This window comes from Olea europaea, unplaced genomic scaffold, assembly GCF_002742605.1.
Source record: "Olea europaea var. sylvestris unplaced genomic scaffold, O_europaea_v1 scaffold502, whole genome shotgun sequence".
Taxonomy (NCBI): Eukaryota; Viridiplantae; Streptophyta; class Magnoliopsida; order Lamiales; family Oleaceae; genus Olea; species Olea europaea.
This window is the reverse complement of record NW_019263334.1, coordinates 33,849-56,217: the sequence shown is the minus strand read 5'-3', so window position 1 is coordinate 56,217 and position 22,369 is coordinate 33,849. Positions and strand designations below refer to the sequence as shown.

Genomic DNA, 22,369 nt, shown 5'->3' with positions numbered 1-22,369 from the left:
GACTATAATTTCATTAAAAACTATGAAATATTCATATTTTAGAGCTCAAATAAGTATATAAAATATATTTATCTGGGCATTTAACAGGCGCTTAATTGTATGCTTTGGTTTGACTATTGACCCATGAATTGTACTATCAAAAATAGAAAAAGAAATCTATTTTAGTCATATTTGTCATTTGATTAGAAACTCATTTTTTTTTTCAAATTTATTTTTGATTATATAGCTTTTAATAAAATAAATTTACACATAAGCCTAAAGTTTTTCTTTACTTTTTAATATTACATTCTTTAAAAAAAAAGTTATAAAACCCTTAAAAAAAAAACAAAAGAGCTGATAGCCTAAGTGATTCAATACAAGCCGTAGCATTAATTGCAGGTGGACTTTCCAAAATTTAAGATAATAGTAATTCTAACTCCGTCACATAAAGATAAGTTTGTTTCTATTTTCACATATATTAAGAAATGTAATTAATAGTGTTTGAAATATAAATATTTCTTACATATTTTTAAATATACCATTGCATTAAATAATGATTTAAATATGATTAATTTATATTTGTTGATAATTAAATAGAAGCATATTAGAAAACTAAAAAATATATAATTTCAATAAGAAAAGTGACCTATAATTTGTGACGTACGAAAAAGGAAATCAACTCTATCTTTATGAAATGAAAGAAGTAATATTCATTTGTATGCTGACAAATATGTTCTAACTCATTTTAAATTTATCAAGGCCTGAAAATTGCAGCTATAATTTTGAAATATGGCTATTGTTTATTTGAAAATGGCACCACAAATCAATTTAGCTCTCTCACACAGTGGTGAGAATGTTTCTTACCATGTATCCCACCCGTGTCCTTTTTTCTATGACAGAATGATAAAATTGTCATCTTTAGTCGAAGGTGCAAAACAACTAACTCGTGGGATGGCCTTGGGGTCAAAGTGTATACATGGTGAATTTATCATATATTTTCTACTAATTTTTTTATCTGTTTTTTTTTTTTAATTATGATGTTTAAATTTTAATTGTTGGTTGAAATTACAAAGAAAAACAACGTATTTGTATGATCGTGCAATTAAGTTAATAGTAAAACAATAATAACAAGTGAAAAATTATTGTTAATAATATTTTAACAGTCATTTAGATATTCACCAATGATGAATAATATTGACATAGACATGAACATCGAAATCAATGATAGAGTAGACAAAAAAAGAAAAAAAAAAATTCTTGTTTGTATGATTGATTTCAAGGATTACTCTCTCTTTAACTTTTTTTGAATTTAGAACTCATCTAATATCTAATTATAGCACTTTTTACAATTAAATTTTTTTTTTCCAAAATAACGAACATTAGCTGGTTATGACTAACACAATAAAGTATCACATAAGTAGATATTCATATAAATCTAATCCTTCCAAATCGCTCATCGTAACGATCTGCATCTGTTTCGTGCGGGTAGTCGCTAACAATTAAAAAGGGATCAGACGATTGTTTAAGGAACAAACCTCTTGAGGTAAAGTCTCAAAAAATGGTGTTTTATTGGCGATAACTTTACAATTGGAACTAAACAAAGTGCCTCCAAGGGGCGCAAGCACACGAGTACTGAAAAGAAATGTTTAAGTCTAAACTAAAAAATTGAAATTATATATTCTCTGTTTGAGAGTGTTTGATTCGGGGTCTTCTGTTCTATGTATTCTCTTCCTTTTATATTCCCTTGATGATTTCTTCGTGATCAACCGCTTAGAAACAGCTTGATTGCTTTATAACTACCCACTTTCTTTATGGTGGCTAACTTGTCGTGGAACTGCCATCTCTAACTGCTGCCACCACTCTTTGTCGTTCAACCGTCTTCAACTGAACTCCTTGAATCGTGGAACCCGATAAGGTTACTCAATAACTGCTTCAATAACTGCACTTCTGGATAACCATAACATCTTATGTTTGCTAAGATTCTGGGCGATTCAAAGGTTTAGGCGAGAACATGGTCATAGCTTTGGGCGACTATAAGGCATTTCATTCGCTCAGATCTTAGGCGTCTTGCAAGCTTGGGCGATAATGTTACCGTGTTCGTGGGCTTCCACTGCATTCATTAATAACCCTATCTGGGCCTTTACCCTGAATTGCCCAGTTGAGCTTCATTCCTTGGGCTATTTGATTTGGGAATTCTCCAATTGGGCTTTATTCCTTGGGCTATTCGATTTGAGCTGCACTTTTAGTGTGTCAACAATTATCCCCCAATAAGGCAGAATTAATACCAATTATTAATTTTTGCCATATTTACTTTGTGCTTCCCAGCAACATTTGAAATTCTCAAGAATTTCAATCATTATTTCCTTCCATAGCCTAAAAAAGTGCGATGCTACAAACCCTTATAAACCCCAAGGACACGCCATTTCGTTGTACTACTAAATCACGCCTCATTATTTCGCGCTTCTTTCTCGCAATACCACTGTTTATCTTCTTGCTTCTCTGCTACGTTTCTTAAGCAAACTTTAACAAAATTATATTTCGTTCCTAATGGCTGCTCCACAAACCCAATCTGACGACTCTTTTAGCTTTGAAGATTTCCAGAAAATCCTCACTCGGCCATATGTAAATCCGAACTTCCTTGCATCAGTCAATGCCGAATTTAATGAGTTCTATTTGGGTCCTTCATTCAACAACGCCGAAGCTATCGAACAAGTGGCGGTGGGCTAGCCGTTCCCTTGTACTCAAGGCCCTCCATTCCTGAACTCTTTGCCGCTGAGGCCGATTCGCGAAAAAGGTATTCGCACTTGACCTAAATCTCATGTTGTTTTCCGTAGATGGCATGCTCGCCTTGTGGGCCATGGTCCTACCAAAGCAATTTTTTATCGTGCTAGGATTTTTGATTTATTAGAAATCTCCCTTCAACCCCCAATTTTTGACCCAACACTTTTTCCTATTACTTTAAGTTTTTGGTCTTCTGAATATAATACTTTTGTTTTCCCTCTTGGTCCCATGTCTATTACTTTAATGGATGTTGGGGCCCTGATAAATCTTCCACCTTTGGGCGACACCATTTTCCCTGATATTTTGATTTTCGGTGTTGCCCCAAAATTTGACAAAACACTCACAGAGTCCTATTCAAGCCTGCAAAACTGTTATAATCACTCAAACGCTGAGCCTTCCCACGCTGAGCGTGTGGCCTTTCTTCAGATTTGGTTTTGTAAATATATTCTGTGTGTGCCCAGTATGAAGCCTTCTATGAGCTATTTACCATAGCGCATGAATTGGCGCATGGTAGGCCTTTGAATTTGTGTTCCTTCTTTTTGGCTGCCCTCTATAGAGGCATGTCTTCTCTTCAATTTCAATTGAAGAATGGTGCATCTCCCACTGGCAGTGGGCCTCTTTGGTTCACTCAACTGCGGTTGAGAGCCTATTTTCCATCACTTGGTGCTCTATCCATGTCCCTTCGTTCTGCTAGTTGCTATGGACTAGCTATTGACCCATTGAGCCTTGTAAATATGTTCAGAAGGGACATTTTTTCATTCTTTTATACTTCAAATTCAATTCCTTCATTCTTTCCTTTTCCTGCTCATTTAATTCCAGATTATGTACAACCTCCATCCACCCTAGACAGTGCGAGCGCCTCTCTGCTCGTTTGGGTTCAGTTTTTGACTGGGAAGGAGTTGTTCCATGATATTTTAACTGGAACCAATGCCAAAGCTAGGGTTGAAATATATGCTCCCCAATTTTTTGCTTGCCAACTTGGTTTTGGCCAAACTTGGCCTGTTATCCCTTGTTACTCAAAAAATTTGATAGACGACTTTCACACCATTAATAAGGCAGAGGCACAAGCTATAGATGCTCGCAATATTCTTTTGACGAGTAACTTTTCATTAGCCCCCTTCAATCCTAGCCGTGCCGTTCACCCCCTTTTGACCAACTCTGGCCATCAGTGAAGCGCAGGTTGTTTGCAACTGATGCCAATCGTGCTTTCCACTCACTGGATCAGCCAAACATTCCTTCTACTTCTCCTATTTTGATCACCCCTGTGTCCATTAGGAATCCTTCCTCTCCTGCTCGTGCTAAACAATCTGTTCGTCCCTCACTTCTCTACCCGCCAAACCTACTGCAGCTAAAAGTGCCCCAAGCCGCAAACGGCCAACTTCAGCATCTCCCATTTTGGAGAATGATGATGATGACACTCTTCTCATCGTCAGGAGAAAGGTAATTGAATTCTGTTTACTCACAAGCATACCTTTCTATGTGCTAATGGTTTTCTTGAATTTCTCAGAAAAGTTCAGCCTCTCCTTTGAAGGCTTTGGTGTTGGCAGCTCTTGCTCCATCATCCTCTGCTAGAGCTCCTTCGTCCAAACCAGCTGATGAAGGGACTACGCTTAAAGAGAAACCTTCAATCCCGAAACCTTCATCACAACCAAAGGACGAACCACCTTCTTCCCAGGGTGCCGACTTCCCAAACGTCGAACCAGAAGGTATTACATTTTTTGATGTTTTACCTTTGCTTGTGCTATTGGTTTCTGATTTGTTGCTTCTTTAATCATGCAGAGGCTCCCATGGGTCTGTCCGTTGTGGAACTTCATATCTTCAGAGTAAGATATGAAGTTCCTCAAGCAGTCGATATTTGAGTATGTATCTTTTATGGATATGGATATCGTTTAGGCTAGTGCTGCCAAACATAAGGATAAGCTTGAGCATTAGAGTGCGAAGTTGGCGCAAGCACTGACACTTCCGTCGCTCAATATTTCTACTGATTTTAAAGCGACGTTGAAAGTTGTCCACTCTGACATCCTCTCTTTGCTAGCCAAAAATGTTGAACTGAAGGCCAAGAGTACTCAATATCTTCGCGCTGCATCTGAAAGAGAGTCCTTGCTTCTGGAGATCAACAAAGCTGAGGACGAATTGAAAGAAATCTCTTCTGAAGTTATGATTGAAGACTCTTTGATGACCAGTTTGGCTGCACAGATGAAGGAGCTTCAAGCAAGGATGGATGACTGCATGGCGAGAATGGCTGCTAAAAAGAGTAATGCTTCCCAAGGAATTGAGCGAACCAAGTTTTTGGTCGAGCAGTACAAGAAGTTGGAGGTTGATGATGATTTTGTAGCTGAATTGAATGTCACTTCTTCTCAGCAGAGCGAGGATTGGGGGAGACTTAGGGAAAGAATTCGTTTGGTCTGGGGCGAATTGTAATTAAGACATCTAATGCCTTAACTTTTCTTTTTGTAACTTCGTATTAACTTTCCTCTTATAACCTCGTACTGATAGCCATTGCCAATTTTGAATGTAACAGCAGCCATTGTCATTAATGAACGACTAATTTATCTTCTTGTGTATTTATTGACGTTTGTCCTTAATCGTCAACCCCCCAAGCATTTAACTGCTTTATGATAAGATTCATGTATATTCTCTTTTGGTATTTCTGTCTCTTTTCCCAAGACTTTGGGCCACTTGACTCCAATTATTAGGCACAAATGTGGCTGTTCATATTCTGTCTCTTCACCTTCACGCCCCTATAAATGCACGTATATTTCACACTTTTCATTTTCATTTGCATTCTTTTCTTCAAAAACTAATTTGCTGCCATCGTTTGGCATCTTAATGATCGATCCAAAATTTTCATCTTCCATAGAAATGGATCATTTGATCCACCCATTTTGCCACCTGTTTTGATGTCATCTTTGGTATGAGAGATATAGGAAATATTCTTTGGCCAGCAAAATTCTTCCCATCGTTTCCATGTTCTTTACAAGGAGTTCAATGATGGAAGGCAATTTTTGAGGATGCTTGTCAAGCCACCTTGCTTGCTGAGAGTGCTTCTTAGTCTCCTTGCCCATTATTGCAGCGATGCATTTAGGTAGGCGATGTGAGGGTGCTTCTCTTCCTTTCTACTTGCTGAGAGTTCTTCTCGACCTCTCTGCTTGCCTTTGCAGCAGTGCGATCGGGATGGCAATCAAGGCCAATTCACCCTCGTACTTGGCGATTGACCGAGAGATTATTTTGCTCTTAATTGTAGCTTATATAGCATTTAGTATTTTGTATCTTGCAACTTTGTGATGAACGTTTGATAATAAAGGAATTTATTTGAACGTATTTCGCTCTGAACCTTTTTTTATCTCTGATCGTTCAACGCGATTTGATTACGCTTTTATTTGTTCACTTTTCCATAAGGAAGGAACATATTTTTTTTAAATATTTGCCATTAATGAACCTCATGTGCTTGGTGTCATCTAAATCTTCCAAATGATAGGCTCCATTAGGCAACACACTATTTACTTTATATGGCCCTTCCCAATTGGGCGACCACTTACCATACTTTGGATCCTTGCTATCCAAAGGGAGTATTATTTTCCAAACCAATTCGCCCAGGCTGAACGACTTGGCAATAACTTTTTTATTATAAAACTTAGACATCCTTCGTTTTTGAACTTGCAATCTATCTAGGACGTCCAACTTTAATTCGTCCAACTCCAATAAGTTTTGAACTAGTGATTCGGTATACTCATCATCACTTAACTTATGTTACAAACACACTCTGATCGATTGTACGTTGATTTTCATAGACAAAATGGCCTCCTGTCCATAAGTAAGTTAGAAAGGAGTAATTTTGGTATTTGACCGAGACGACGTCCTATAAGCCCATAAGGCCTTGTTTAGACATTCGTGCCAATTTCTGGCATTTTCATCTATTATTTTCCTTATGATATTTTTTAGAATCTTATTAGAAGATTCTGCTTATCCATTGGATTGAGCGTAATATGGTGTGGAGTTTACTAATTTAACTCCAAACTCGCTCAAGAATTTATTCACTTGATCTCCATTTAAAAAAGTTCCGTGATCTACCATCAAAGTTTGTGAAATTCCAAATCTATAAATAATATCATCACGAATAAATTCTATGACACTCTTTTGGATAATCTTCTTTAAAAGTATCGCTTCTACCCACTTAGTGAAAAAATCAGTTGCAACTATAACAAAGGTATGTTGCTTGGGCGATGGGGAATAAATCTTCCCTATCAGGTCTATCGCCCAACCCTTAAACGGCCAAGGTTTGATAATAGGTGTCATCTCTCGTACTGGCGCCCTTTGTATTAGACCATGCTTTTGGCATGTTAGACAACTCTTTGCATACTGAACGTATGATTCTCCCATCTTGGGCCAAAAATATCCATTCCTAATAATTAACCATCTCATCCTTTGGCCAGCTTGATGAGCTCCACATATCCTTTCGTGCACTTCAGCCAAGATCGTCCTGGCTTCTTGCAAACTTACACATTTTAGCAATATACCATCAGAGCGTTTCTTAAACAACTCTTCATCTATCAGTGTATAGTTTAGCAAACATAACTTCATTTTTTACTATTTTCTTTATTAGGTTCTTTAAGGAACCTTTTAATCTCTACCCTCCAATCTATTGCATCTCCATCTTGTATGCAATGAATTTCAATCGTTCTCGCCCTTCTTTGGACCACGGGCAATATTGTTCCATACTCATAAGTAGACTTCCAATTAAAAACCTTCGAGTACCCTGAGGCCATCTGGGCCAACTCATTTGCCACGTCATTATATATCCTATTAACGCATTGAAGCTCTACTTAGTCGAATTCTTCCAACAACTCTTGGGCGATTTCATATAGACTTATAATGAAATCACTTTGGCACTTAAAAATCATCAATCAATTGGTGAATAACCATTTGAGAATCGCCTCTAACGATCACATTCTTTACTTCCATATCTATCATTAATTCTAAGCCCACGATTAAAGTTTCATATTCGACTTGATTGTTGGTGCACATTCTATCCAAAGTGAATGCGAACTTATAGCAAATCCCTAAAGGATTTATCAATAATACTCCTACTCCTGCACCTTTAGAGGTTTTTGACCCATCGAAATACAAAACCCAAGGTTTTAATTCGAATGAATTGATTTCTAATTCAATTTCTTCAGGCATGTCAAGGCATTGATGATCGGCCAGAAAGTTAGCCAAAATCTGATTTTTTATTGCCTTTTGGAGTATGCATTGTATTTCGAATTCTGATAATGCTAACTTTCAAAAACCTACCCTTTGGTGTAAAATAAGGCGAGAGAACATGTATTTAACCAAATTTATTTTGGAAATCAAATAAATGGTTACGGGCCATAAATAAGCCCTTAATTTTGTACATGTGAAATACAATGCAAGACATAATTTTTCAATGGCAGAGTAATTACATTCACATTTTGTTAACCGTCTACTCAAGTAGTAAATCGCCCTTTCTTCACCAAATTGGTCTTCTTGCGCGACCATTCCAGCTATTGATTCTTTTTCAGCCGATACATACACTTTTATTGGCCGTCCTTGGATTGGTGACACCAACACTGGTGGACTTGATAAATATGTCTTTAAACTTTCAAAAGCCTTTTGATGCTCTTTTTTCTAGACGAATTCGTCCTGATTTTTCAACCTTAAAAGCGACGACAAAGCTTTAGTTCGCCCTGTACAGTTAGAAATAAAGCGTCCTAAAAAGTTTACTTGGCCTAGAAACCTTTGCAATTCTTTTTTGTTGATAGGTGGTTTGACCTCTAAAATGGCCTTCGTTTTATTTTTATCAACTTCAATCCCCCTTTTGTGTATTGAGAAATCAAGGAAGTTTCCTGTATTAACACCAAATGCACATTTCAAGGGATTCAATTTTAGTTTATATTGCTTCATTCGCTCAAATGAACATCTCAATTGTTCAAAATGATCTTCTTCTTCAATGGATTTGACCACTATATCATCTACATACACCTCAACAAACTTGCCTATCATATCATGAAAAATCAGGTTCACCGCCCTTTGGTAAGTTGCTCCTGCATTTTTCAGGCCGAAAGGCATAACTACCCATTCAAAACATCCTAGAGACCCAGGGCATCTAAATACAGTTTTGTGTATATCTTCCTCAACTATATAAATTTGATTGTATCCTGAATACCCATCCATGAAGGAATACATTACGTGTCCGACAGTTGAGTCTACTAAAAAGTCTACTGTGGGCATTGGATATTCATCTTTGGGTGTAACTATGTTTAAATTCCTAAAGTCTATGCACACCCTTAATTTACCATTCTTTTTTAGCACTAGCACGATATTGGACAACCAATTCACATATCTGGCTGTTCTAATAAAGCCTGCTTTTAATAATCGCTCTATTTCTTTCTTAATCTCAGGAAGTACATTATGAGCAAAACGCCTAGGAGATTGCTTATGAGACTTAAAATTTAGCTTGGTTGGCAACCTATGTTCCACCAAATCTCTATCTAAACGAGGCATATGTTCATATTCCCAAGCAAAATAATCTTTATATTCCTTTAATAAAGCGATTAATTTATCACTAACCTCTTGATCGAGCATTTGGCTGATGAATATTGGGCGATCTTCTCCTTCATTGTCAATATTCACTTTAATCAGAGGGTCTTGTACTTGAGCGTATCCAGGCTTGGTGATCCTCATTACTTCATCGTCCAATTCCCTTATAGACGCCTCTTCTTTTAAACAATCCACCTTGTTGACTTCTCGGCCAATACTTTATTCCAACTCGAACACTGTCAATTTGCCTCTCAATGCTTTCAAGGCTGCTTCTTCTTTCGTCTTGTCCTTACATTCTTTATTGAACGTCATTAATTTGGCTTTGAAGGCCGGAATATCGGCCATTTGCCTTTGTTGCTTACAATTCATTTAAAACTCCTTGGTTACTTTTTTGCCAATTACTGACTCTTCTAGGGCCACTATGTTTGGCCTCATCTGACTGAACATTTCAGTGAGTGCATCCACCGAAAATGGCTCTTCACTCTGCGCGATAATTTGAGTTCTTCTCCATCTTGGATTACTCTGACAGATCCATAATTTCCTTCGTACATAAACCTTTCTACTGAGTTTACTTCTGCGACAAAAGGTCTATGATCGGCCTGCACCACTTCTGCTTTGCCTTTGTCATTCCAAAAAACCAGGCATTGATGGAGCGATGAGGGTATACAGCGACTTCCGTGTATCCAATCCCTTCCTAATAACACATTGTAACTGGTATGACCATCTATTACAAAGAAGACCGTGGTCCTAGTAGTTGTCCCTATAGTTATGTCCAATGGCATAACCCCTTTAGCTGAAGTTGCTCCTCCATTGAAACTCGTAAGGACGACTTCTGTTGGGATCATATCGCTTTCTGTCTTTACAAATTTCCTCATCATCCTAAATGGAATGGTGTTTATAGCTGCTCCATTATCGACAAGTACTTTTGCCACAGGTATGCCATTAACTAGAACTTTAACGTACAATGGCCTCAAGTATTTAGTTAACTTCATGGCTGGTCGCTTAAAAATAACTTTTTAGGTAGCATCTATTTCCACTTCCTGCTTGTCCTCTGTTGAGTTATCCTTTTGTGATAAGTCAACGTACAACATGTCGCACTGAGCTTCCGTTTCCTGAATTTCCTTTTTACTGTTTTCTAATGCTTCTTATTCAGTTACCCAACCTGTGGGAGGAAGCATTATTCTTGGAGGTGATCCATACTTTTCAGAGCGAGGAACTCTCTTTTTCCTTTTGGGCATCCCGTACAGCACGTAATAATCGAAAGAACGCCCAGACGGTTCCCCCAACAAGTCCACTTCACGAACCCTCTCTCGATGTAGTTACTTCAACAAAGTATTGTACGATACTCCTCTTTTTCTTCTTTCTGCTTCCAAATCAATTTCCTATACGATATTCGTCATACCATCATCTCCTTCATCATCGCAGGCCCCTCTTGAAGTTTAGCTTTCTTCATATTCCAGCACGCATGCTTCTTCTTCGTTATCCTTCCCCTATTCTTCTTCTTTCTCTTATTCTTGAACTCATTGGCTAGCAAATAGTTATTAGCCATGACAGGAGGTAACGTATCGAACTGAATAGTCAGGGACTGATCTGGATCTTCTCCATCTCTTCTGTCTTGCTCAAATTGCGAGCTCTCAGAAGAACTTTCTGGCAATTCTTTCATCGATTCACCTGTACCAGCCTCATCACTATCTTCGAGAATATTTTGATTGGCCACCTCAAGTAGCTTAGGCACCTTAGGATGTGACATTCCTTATTTTTGTCTCATCATTCGTCCATAGTTCCGTTGAAAATCCCTTTGTTGGGTTCTAGTCATCTCGTTGAAGGGTATCGCCCTTCCTGCATTATACTGGAACGAATGCCATACATTTGGTTGGCGAGGCTGCGGCCTGAATGTTCTCCCATTATTTACTGGCCTGAACTGCCTCCCAAAAGGCGGTCCTTTATAGAATGATGTACCTCGCCCTCTACCAGACTGAGCGTTTGGGAAAAAACCAGGGCGACAAACCTCTTGAGACAAAGTCTAAAAAATGGGTGTTTTATTGGCGATGACTTTACAATTGGAACTAAACAGAATGCCTCCAAGAGGCGCAAGCACACGAGTATTGAAAAGAAATGTTTAAGTCTAAACTAAGAAATTGAAATTACATATTCTCTGTTTGAGAGTGTTTGATTCGGGATCTTCTGCTCTATGTCTTCTCTTCCTTTTATATTCCCTTGATGATTTCTTTGTGATCAACCGCTTAGAAACTGCTTGATTACTTTATAACTACTCACTTTCTTTATGGTGGCTAACTTGTCGTGGAACTGCCATCTCTAACTGCTACCACTACTCTTTGTCGTTCAACCGTCTTCAACTGAACTCCTTGAATCGTGGAACGTGATAATGTTACTCAATAACTGCTTCAATAACTGCACTTCTGGATAACCATAACATCTTATGTTTGCTAAGATCTTGGGAGATTCGAAGGTTTGGGCAAGAACAGGGTCATAGCTCTGGGCGACTGTAAGGCACTTCATTCGCTCAGATCTTGGGCGTCTTGCAAGTTTGGGCGATGATGTTACCGTGTTCGTGGGCTTCCACTGTATTCATTAATAACCCTATCTGGGCCTTTATCCTGAATTGCCTAGTTGGGCTTCATTCTTTGGGTTATTTGATTTGAAAATTTCCCAATTGGGCTTCATTCCTTGGGCCATTCGATTTGGGCTGCACTTTTAGTATGTCAACAGCATCAAAATTTTCTCCTATTCATCCATGTGAATAATATTCTTCACCAATAATTCGGTGAAAGTACATCGTCTGATCCCTTTTTAATTGTTAGCGACTACTCGTGCGAAATAATTTGGTACGCCCAGTGGGATCTTGGTGTTTGGTGTTGAAGATACAAAAGGTGAAACAATATGCCTCAGAAATCTGATAAGGAAGCAAGTCAGGGAGGAGTCCAGTCTATGATCGAGCGATATGAGGAGCAGCATAGCTCTCCACGAACAGATGGACAGAATCAGAGCAGTCATAGTCGTTACGAACCAATGACAGAGTTGAGTCCTCGAACTATGCGTGCATTACTTGGAGAACTCACACAGGATGTCGTTGAACAGGTAAATCTACGAAATATTCATAACATGGAAAGATTTACTTAGAATGGGGATGCACATTATGACAACAATGTTGCAATACCGCTAAATTGAGCCATAGTGGCCTCCCTATCTTCCTCAATATTCGCTCTAATCATCATTTTCTCTATCTCCTTATGATAGTCTTTCACACTCCTAGACCCTTGGTAAAGGCTTTGAAATTTTTACGAAGCTCACTATAGTAATGACTAGGCATGAACCTCTTCCTCATGATAACCTTCAATTCTTCCCATGTATTAATTAGCCTCTCACAATTCCTCTTCCTAGATGTCACTACTTAATCCCAGCAAGTAGTAGCATAATCGGTGAACTCAAGTACTACATTCATTTTCTCCGAGTAGTTGTAACGATCAAATATCAATTCTCTCTCCTTCTTCCACTCCAAGGAGGCTTCCAGAGCACTCATTCCTTTGAATGACGAAATTGTCATTTTGATATTGCTCATACTCCCATCAACTCCATCTCCAATAGGTTCTCTACCTCTCTTTTCATGCCTAACTCATCTATTGCTTATTCTCCCTAACTCAGCATCCACTATTGCATCATCATCCATACCACTACCTGCTTTATAATTACTATGAATCTTTGGCCTGGGTTCCCACCTACTTTATCTCCTTATATTGGGAACTCCCCTGCGAAAATTGGCAAGCAATGAATCTTGCCTTTCCATCCAAGACTCTAGCCTATCCAACATATCCCTTACATATTCAAACAACCTCTCAAACCATCATATCACTTCCTCCGATGTGTTGACTTGATTGTTGTTCCTACTTGATATTGAATTGTCTCGGTCATATATCCTAAATCTAAATAATATATACTTCACATGTTTACACTCGTGTATCACTCAAATTGGATTTTTTCCTCTAATAATCTCACCACTCTTGCCTTTTTCCACTCAATGCTATGTCCCAAGTGTTTCAAAGAACTACTTCGAAATAAATAATAATAATTTTTTTTTGAAATTCGAATCTTTTTTTTTTGTTCGAAAATTCAACTACGATACTAGCAAAATTAAAAACTAGTTTAGATGCTAAATAATGAATTACTTTCGTATCATATTGCCATGGTCTCCCCAACAAAATGTGTCCGGCATGCATAGGAAGGACATTGCAAATTACGTCATCATGATAATTACCAATTGAAGAACTCACTAATACTCTTCTATTCACCTTAATCTCCCTACATTCGTTTAGCCATTACAGTCTGTAAAGTTTAGGATGTTTTAGCATGTTCTCAACAAGTGTAGCCACATTAGTACACCTACCACCATCAATAATCATGTTATATATCTTGTTGTTGATATGGCACCTTATATGGAATATGTTCTCCCACTGTTTTTCCTAGTTACCTACCTTGATTTGAGCACTAAGAGCTCACCTTGTAACCAATAGCTCGTCCACAGCATACTCCACTTTTACTCTATTAGTAGTTTATTCTAATTCCAGTATCTTATTATAGTCACCCTCACTTTCACTAACTACTTCTCCACTGTCTCGCAGAATCATGCCTTTTTATTTAGACATTGAGAAGTAATGTGTTGGGACCCCAAGCACCTAGAGCATTTGATGTTTCAACTTCTAGATGGTTGGGATTCTACATTGGATACAACCGGTAGATCAATTTTGCCCTTCGAAACAGCTTCATCTCCCTTGTTGCTATCTTACTTCGATTTCCAAAAAGAGTTAGAACCCAAAGAACTCAATGGATAACTAGATGTCCCCTTTCTCTTCAATTTCCTTTCTAACTTTGTAGCTACATGTAGCATATTTCCCAACTCTAAAAATAGCTAATAAAGAAAGGGAGCAATCATTTCCATTCACTTGTTAAAAATTTTATATATCACACGTTCAATAATATTTAAATGTATTTAAATACGAATAGTATTAAATAAATAATCACTTTAAATTAATATATTTATCTACAACCAATGACTAGAATCAAAATGACCTCCCACTTCTATGGGGCATCTGGGACAATCAAGAAAGAAAATCAAAAGAGCATTAAAGTATACAACAAATCTTCATGTACAGAAGAAGCAGATACAGAACATTCACAGATACACACATGCAGGGGGTGGTTTGTTTTTTTTTGAATATAAAACTCACATGGGGCCCACCCCATGTGAGATTTCTATTTTTCTTCTGGCAATGAACAATTCTGTACAAGCAAAATTATTCTAAAGTATATAATATGTTGTCTATCATTTTATTTTTCATTTTAGTATAAATCCCAATAGTACAAAAATATTACTTTTTAATGGAGTATTCGAGTGATTAAAACAAGGTTGAAGTATGGGAGATAAATTTAGTGATTTTTAAAATTATAATATGGATAGATTCAAAGTGGGATGAATATATAGAAGTAACGTGGATATATAGTGTTTAAATAAATGAATTTGATAAAATTAATATTGAAATAAACGTGGTTTAGTAAGGATGAACTTAGAACATGATAGATATATAAAAATTATGGAAGAAAATAGGAATACCTTAAAGAAAACATTTCTATTTTTTCTCCCAAGAAATTCCTTGAAGTTTTCTTGTGCTTAACCTTCAATTGATCTTTTCTCGGTTCGCACTGGATTTTTAAGGGTGAAGTCCTCTTCTCTATCAAACGATCAAAAAATCAATTCTCCTAATTAATACAGGAGAGGTCCTTAAACCTTAGTCTATCAACTAAAGTAGATTTCATAAATAGAAATTAAAAAAAAAAAAAAAATACTCCCCGAATTGGTGACATCCGACGTTTTAACAGTCGGATCCAAGTGGATCCATCAGCAGACGCAGAGAGAGCGTACCAACAGTTGTATTCAGTTCTTGATCTGCAACCTCTACGCTCGTCCCTACCCCGTGTAAACCCTCGTTCGATCCCGTAACAGAAATGCCAAATTTTTCTTAGGCATTAATCAGAGCAGGTAAAAAGGGGTTTCGAATTTTTGTAGAAAATTTAGATCTCAGTGTTTGTGCGTGAAGGAAAATAATTGAGGAGAAATGTTGACCAAGTTCGAGACAAAGAGTAATAGAGTAAAGGGATTGAGTTTTCACAGCAAGAGGCCATGGATCTTGGCGAGTTTACACAGCGGTGTGATTCAGTTGTGGGATTATCGTATGGGCACTCTCGTCGATCGATTTGATGAGCACGATGGACCGGTACGCGGAGTCCATTTTCATAAGTCTCAGCCCCTTTTTGTTTCTGGAGGTTTGATTTGTATTTATTTTATCTGGTTTTGTAAATTTAACTTTTGGTACCTTGATCTCTGCTTGATTTTGTGTTATTGTGTGTATTTTGGATTGTTTACGGTGGTTTAGTCTGGATGTGTTTGTTTGTGTGGCAGTAGATGTTTGATCCTTGAACTTTTTGATCTGAAATCATGTTATGAACGTTTGTTACCGTTTAGCATTTGGCGATCTATACTTGCTGTATTATAATATTATAATCAAATTCGAGTTCTGGCATTTGGTTGCATGTATTTGTAATCTACTAATGCATAAGTGATGTGAGCAAGTAAACTGATTACCTTCCCGTCAGGTTTGCGAGTATTATTTGTTTTCCATTTACCTAGCGACCTGACAGTGTGCACCAATGGAATTCCTTTTAAGCAATGAAGTCTTTCCCCATTTCTTTGAAACTTGGAAGGATGTGCTATTTTACAAGTATTACTGTGTAATTGAATTAGAACACCTGATTTATTATTCAACTAATGAGATTGGGTTAAATTGCACATTTTGATTAATGTTCTTTAGTTGATTATGTAAAGCATGCCCCCAATGTAGTTGATCCAAATTTAATTATGATGGTTTTACCTTATGTTAATTTGGGGCGTTTTATTGAATTAGTGGATCTAGTAATGGGGTTAATAATTTTCTGTTATTCGGTGGCTATAGAATGCAGTGCTGGATACCTTACGGTTGGATATTCTTCATCAGGCTAGGCTGGAGAATCCTGAGCCCTAAAACATTGATGAATGTGTTATTGTAATCAAAACTATTCAATGTTTGACTTTTTTTTGCTCATATAACTGTGGAATGATGGGAGCTAATTCAAATTAAATCGAGGAAATGGTCCATTCAGTTTTCTTTAACTTGTTCTTCCTTGATCTATAACTGAAAATGATCTATTTTATAGTTTTTCTATTCATATCTCTAAAGTGTTCTTGTATACTGGACCAGCTATGTTCTGTGAGATTGTTTTGACTCGGTTTTATTTTTGTGATTGATCATCAAGCGCATGTTTTCTGGTTTATACTGATACTGGTTTTTGCAGGAGATGATTATAAAATCAAGGTTTGGAATTACAAGTTGCATAGGTGTTTGTTTACTCTACTTGGACATCTTGATTATATCCGAACTGTTCAGTTTCATCACGAGTACCCCTGGATAGTCAGTGCTAGTGATGATCAGACAATCAGAATATGGAACTGGCAATCGCGCACTTGCATTTCTGTGTTGACGGGGCACAATCATTATGTGATGTGTGCCTCCTTTCATCCAAAAGAAGATTTAATTGTTTCAGCCTCTTTGGATCAGACTGTTCGTGTTTGGGATATTGGTGCATTGAGGAAGAAAACTGTTTCTCCTGCTGATGACATCCTGCGTCTAAGTCAGATGAACACAGATTTCTTTGGTGGAGTTGATGCTGTTGTGAAATATGTTCTAGAAGGCCATGATCGAGGGGTTAACTGGGCTTCATTTCATCAAACACTCCCGTTGATTGTCTCTGGAGCAGATGACCGCCAAGTGAAAATCTGGCGCATGAACGGTATATAAAGCTTGACCTTTGATTATTTTCCGAGAAGATAATTAATATGTTCTAGAAAATAAGAGATTATGGACGTGCTATTGTTTTTTTATGTAATTTTGGATTTCAATGATATTGATAGCAAAACCTTTTATTTTGACAATTTGGCACTAGGTATTGAATACAATAATCTCCCCTTTAGTTATGATGATTAAGAAAACCTCTTCTTCTTTTTTTCTTTTAGTTTTCCATACCACCCATGCAAGCATTTTCTGTGAAATGTGTTATTATTTTCTGTATTTTGCAACTTTATCACTGTTATTTGTTCTTATCACTTGTGTGTCAAGTTGAAGTTTGCATGGGAGAAATTTTATTTTTCCAATTCATTACACTCGTATATACTTGCAGACAATTTAATGAGAGTGATAGAAGGCTAAAACTTAAAAGAACATTTAAAATTAGATGATGAAATTAGCTGAAGTTGCAGTCAATCAAACTGATGTTTAATAGAAAGAAGGTTATTGTAACATTAATCTGTTAGGAATATCATTTTCCAAGGGGATATTTCTTGAATTGATTTTGTTTCTCACATTCGGGATCAAACATACGAGTATGTGAACTTCCTTTTTAGGGAGATTCTTCTTAATTAGTCTTGCATGAATTCAATCTAACCATTATAGGATATTTATTTTAGAGGACTTTCTAGTTTTTTGAGTATTGAATTGTTCCTAATTGATTTCTATGTTCTCAGATACAAAGGCTTGGGAAGTGGACACGTTGAGAGGGCACACTAATAATGTGTCATGTGTTTTGTTCCATGCAAGACAGGATATCATCGTGTCAAATTCGGAAGATAAAAGTATTCGAATTTGGGATGCTACTAAAAGAACTGGTCTGCAGGCTTTCCGCAGGGAGCATGACAGGTTATGGATCCTTTCAGTTCATCCCGAGATAAATCTTCTAGCTGCTGGTCATGACAATGGCATGATAGTGTTCAAGTTGGAGAGAGAGCGTCCTGCTTTCTCTGTTAGTGGTGATTCTCTGTTTTATGTCAAAGACCGATTTCTGCGTGTTTATGAGTATTCCATTCAGAAAGACACTCAGTTGATACCAATTCGTCGTCCTGGTTCTAATAGTTTGAATCAAGGGCCTCGAACTCTTTCTTACAGCCCTACTGAGAATGCTGTTTTGGTCTGCTCAGACATGGACGGGGGATCGTATGAACTCTATATTGTACCCAAAGATAGTCATGGTAGAGGCGATACAGTTCAAGAGGCAAAAAGAGGTAGTGGGGGATCAGCTCTCTTTGTGGCTCGAAATAGGTTTGCTGTGCTCGAGAGGAGTAGCAACCAAGTCTCAGTTAAGAACCTGAAAAACGAGATTGTAAAGAAGAGCATTCTTCCTCTTGCTGTTGATGCAATATTTTATGCGGGCACTGGAAACTTGCTATGCAGGGCTGAGGACAGAGTTGTCCTTTTTGACCTCCAACAGAGGATTGTTCTTGGGGATCTTCAAACTTCTTCCGTTAGGTATGTTGTTTGGTCACAGGACATGGAGAGTGTTGCGTTGCTGAGTAAACATTCGATAGTCATTGCTGATAAGAAGCTTGCACACCGTTGCACCCTTCGCGAGACAATTCGTGTCAAGAGTGGAGCATGGGATGACAATGGTGTATTCATTTATACGACACTTACACATATTAAGTACTGCCTTCCTAATGGGGACAGTGGAATTATAAAGACTCTGGATCTCCCGATGTACATCACGAAAATCTATGGCAGCACAATATTTTGCTTGGACCGAGATGGGAAAATTCGTCCCATCATTATCAATTCAACTGAATACGTTTTTAAGTTATCCCTCCAAAGGAAGAGATATGACCAGGTTATGAGCATGATTAGGAACTCAGAACTCTGCGGGCAAGCCATGATTGCTTATCTACAGCAGAAGGGCTTTCCACAAGTCGCCCTCTATTTTGTGAAGGATGAAAGGACTCGCTTCAACTTGGCACTTGAAAGTGGGAACATCGAAAAGGCACTTGAATCTGCTAAAAAGATTGATGAGAAAGATCACTGGTATAGACTAGGGGTTGAGGCCCTTCGTCAGGGTAATGCTGGGATTGTTGAATATGCTTACCAGAGAACCAAAAATTTCTCGAGACTATCCTTCCATTATCTGATAACTGGAAATTTGGACAAGTTGTCGAAAATGGTGAAAATTGCTGAGGTCAAGAATGATGTGATGGGACAGTTTCATGACTCTCTGTACATTGGTGATGTCGGCGAGCGTGTTAAGATTTTGGAGAATGCCGGTCATTTGCCCCTTGCATACCTCACAGCCTCAGCCCATGGGCTCCATGACACTGCCGAGCGTCTAGCTGCTGAACTGGGGGAGAATGTTCCTTCTTTGCCCCAGGGGAGGAAAGCTTCCCTTTTGATACCTCCAAGTCCTGTCTTGTGTGCTGGAGACTGGCCTTTGTTGATGATCAGTAAAGGGATTTTTGAGGGCAGTCTTGACGAAACTGTCAGAGATGCACACGAGGATTACGAAGAGGCTGCAGTTGCTGATTGGGGTGAGGCTTTGGATATTGGTGAGGTTGAGAACTTGCAGAATGGAGATATTAGTATGGTACTGGAGGAAGAGAACATGGAGGAAGAAAACGAGGAGGGAGGATGGGATCTTGAGGATCTTGATTTACCTCCTGAAACACCAAAGACTGCTGCAACTGCTCGTTCTTCTGTATTTGTAACTCCCACGCCTGGTATGCCAGTAAGTCAGATTTGGGTGCAAAAATCGTCACTTGCTGCTGAACACGCAGCTGCTGGCAACTTTGACACAGCAATGCGTTTATTGAGCCGACAATTAGGGATAAGAAACTTTTCTCCTTTGAAGTCGTTATTTCATGATATTCACATGGGCAGTCACACTTATTTACGTGCCTTTTCATCGGCCCCAGTTATCTCGGTGGCAGTTGAGAGGGGTTGGAGTGAGTCAGCAAGTCCCAATGTGCGGGCCGCCCCTGCACTTGTGTTTAATTTTTCTCAATTGGAAAATAAGCTCAAGGTTGGTTACAAGGCAACAACCGCAGGAAAATTTTCTGAAGCACTCGGACAGTTCCTGGCTATTCTTTGCACGATTCCCCTGATCGTGGTTGAAACAAGAAGGGAAGTGGATGAAGTTAAGGAGTTGATTATCATTGTAAAGGAGTATGTTCTGGGTTTGCAGATGGAACTCAAGAGGAGGGAATTGAAGGATAATCTGGTTCGTCAGCAGGAACTGGCTGCATATTTTACCCACTGTAAACTTCAAACTCCACACTTGAGACTAGCATTATTGAATGCAATGACTGTTTGCTACAAGGCACAGAATCTAAGCACTGCAGCCACCTTTGCTAGGCGACTTCTGGAAACCAATCCAACGGCTGAAAACCAAGAGAAATTGGCCCGCCAAATTCTACACGTGGCTGAGAAGAATATGAAGGACGCCATCGATCTGAATTATGACTTCAGAAATCCTTTTGTAGTGTGTGGAGCCACCTACGTCCCAATATACCGGGGCCAAAAGGACATAACCTGCCCATACTGCAGTTCACATTTTGTTCCATCCCAACAAGGGCAGCTTTGCACTGTTTGTAACCTTGCAGAGTTAGGATCTGATGCTTCTGGCTTACTGTGTTCCCCCACACAGATTAGATGATATAGCGACATTCTTATGATGACTTGTTTGTTTGTGTATTTTCATTGGTGAAAGTGGTTAAGTTCGTTGGCAGGTGCCGGCTCAATAAACATACAGATAGGATAAACAAACAGATAGGGGCAATAGAAGATGCAAGGTTTTCATTTGAATTATATCTACGTTCTGTTTTTGCACTTTCTTCAATCTCCCCCTCCTGTTTTGATCATTTACAGTCTCGTTGTAATATTTTTTTTAATTCTTGACGTTCTTACGTTTTTTGGAAATTGTATTCCCGGTTGAAATATCAACTTTGTTGCCTGTTTTTACCGGGGGATTGGATTTTACTATGCGGAAAGATATTTTGCCGACCCAAGGTTTTTATCTTTTATTTTTCTCATTCAATTTTGATTCGAATTTTGAAGTGTATATAGCATGTTTGGTTGATATTAACAAAAGTACGATTATTTTCAACTAGTTCTTTTTCTCTATGTTATGAAAAGAGAGAAAAAGGGAAAAAACTAGAGAAGTTAATAAACTTGTATGTATTATATTGAGAATCAAAGTTCCATAATTATAGGTAAAAGTTAGAGATACAATTGTAATAAAAAAAAGCATCGAAGAGGGATATAATTGTCATTTATTAATAAAATATTATTTAGAAAATGACACATCCTTGAATGACACATTAGAAAATGATTGTTTTGTTAAAACTTTGTTTGATAAAAATTCAACGAGACAAAAATATCAAATGAAGGGAAAAAAAATAACAATTATTTTGGTTTGCTGTCTCACTAAAATTTTGTCAAGAAAATCTAGTGTGATAAAATCTAAATGAAGGAAAAATAGTACAGCCACTCCTTTGACGTTAATCATTGAAAATATTTGTATCAATACATTCCAATCTCGTGAACTAATTTCTTGAATATAGATGTCGATAGTGTTTTCGTAAATAATAAATCACATTGCCATTTGAACGAATTTGTTGAACATTGATGTCGCTACTTTTCTGAAATTCATGTATATGAAAGAATTTTGTAGAAATATGTTTGGTCCAATTACTTTTGACATAGCTTCTTTTGAGTTGTGCAATACAAGTTGTACTGCCTTCATACAAAATTGTTGAACTATCTTTTGTGAAATTAATCGACATGATGCTTGTATATAATGGGTTATGTTCCTCAACCATACATATTCTCAGCCTGCTTTATGAATTGCAATAATTTTAGAATGATTTGAGGATATTGTCAATGTTTGCTTTATAGATCTCCATGATATAGTTATTCTTCCACATAACACGTATTTTGCTTGTGATTTAGCTTTATGTGGATCAAAGAGGTAGCCTACAGTGGCATATTCCACTAAAACAGATCCCGACTTTTGAGAATAAAATAATCTCAAATTAATAGTACTTTTTCAAGTAACGAAAAATATTAAACACCATTCGAATGTTTCTAAATTGGTGTAGAGTTATATCTTGCAAGAATTACAGAAAAAATTATAT

General features: G+C 37.7%; 1 protein-coding gene across 1 annotated transcript; it reads left to right on the top strand.

Annotated features, from left to right (window-relative positions):
- The first annotated feature begins 15,162 nt into the window (after window positions 1-15,162).
- Window positions 15,163-21,234, top strand: LOC111388507 (coatomer subunit alpha-1-like). Its single transcript, XM_023013238.1, has 3 exons — window positions 15,163-15,654; window positions 16,720-17,214; window positions 17,945-21,234. Exons 1-3 carry the CDS (start codon window positions 15,447-15,449, stop codon window positions 20,887-20,889), a joined length of 3,648 nt encoding a protein of 1,215 aa, XP_022869006.1. The 5' UTR covers window positions 15,163-15,446; the 3' UTR covers window positions 20,890-21,234.
- The last annotated feature ends 1,135 nt before the right edge of the window (window positions 21,235-22,369 follow it).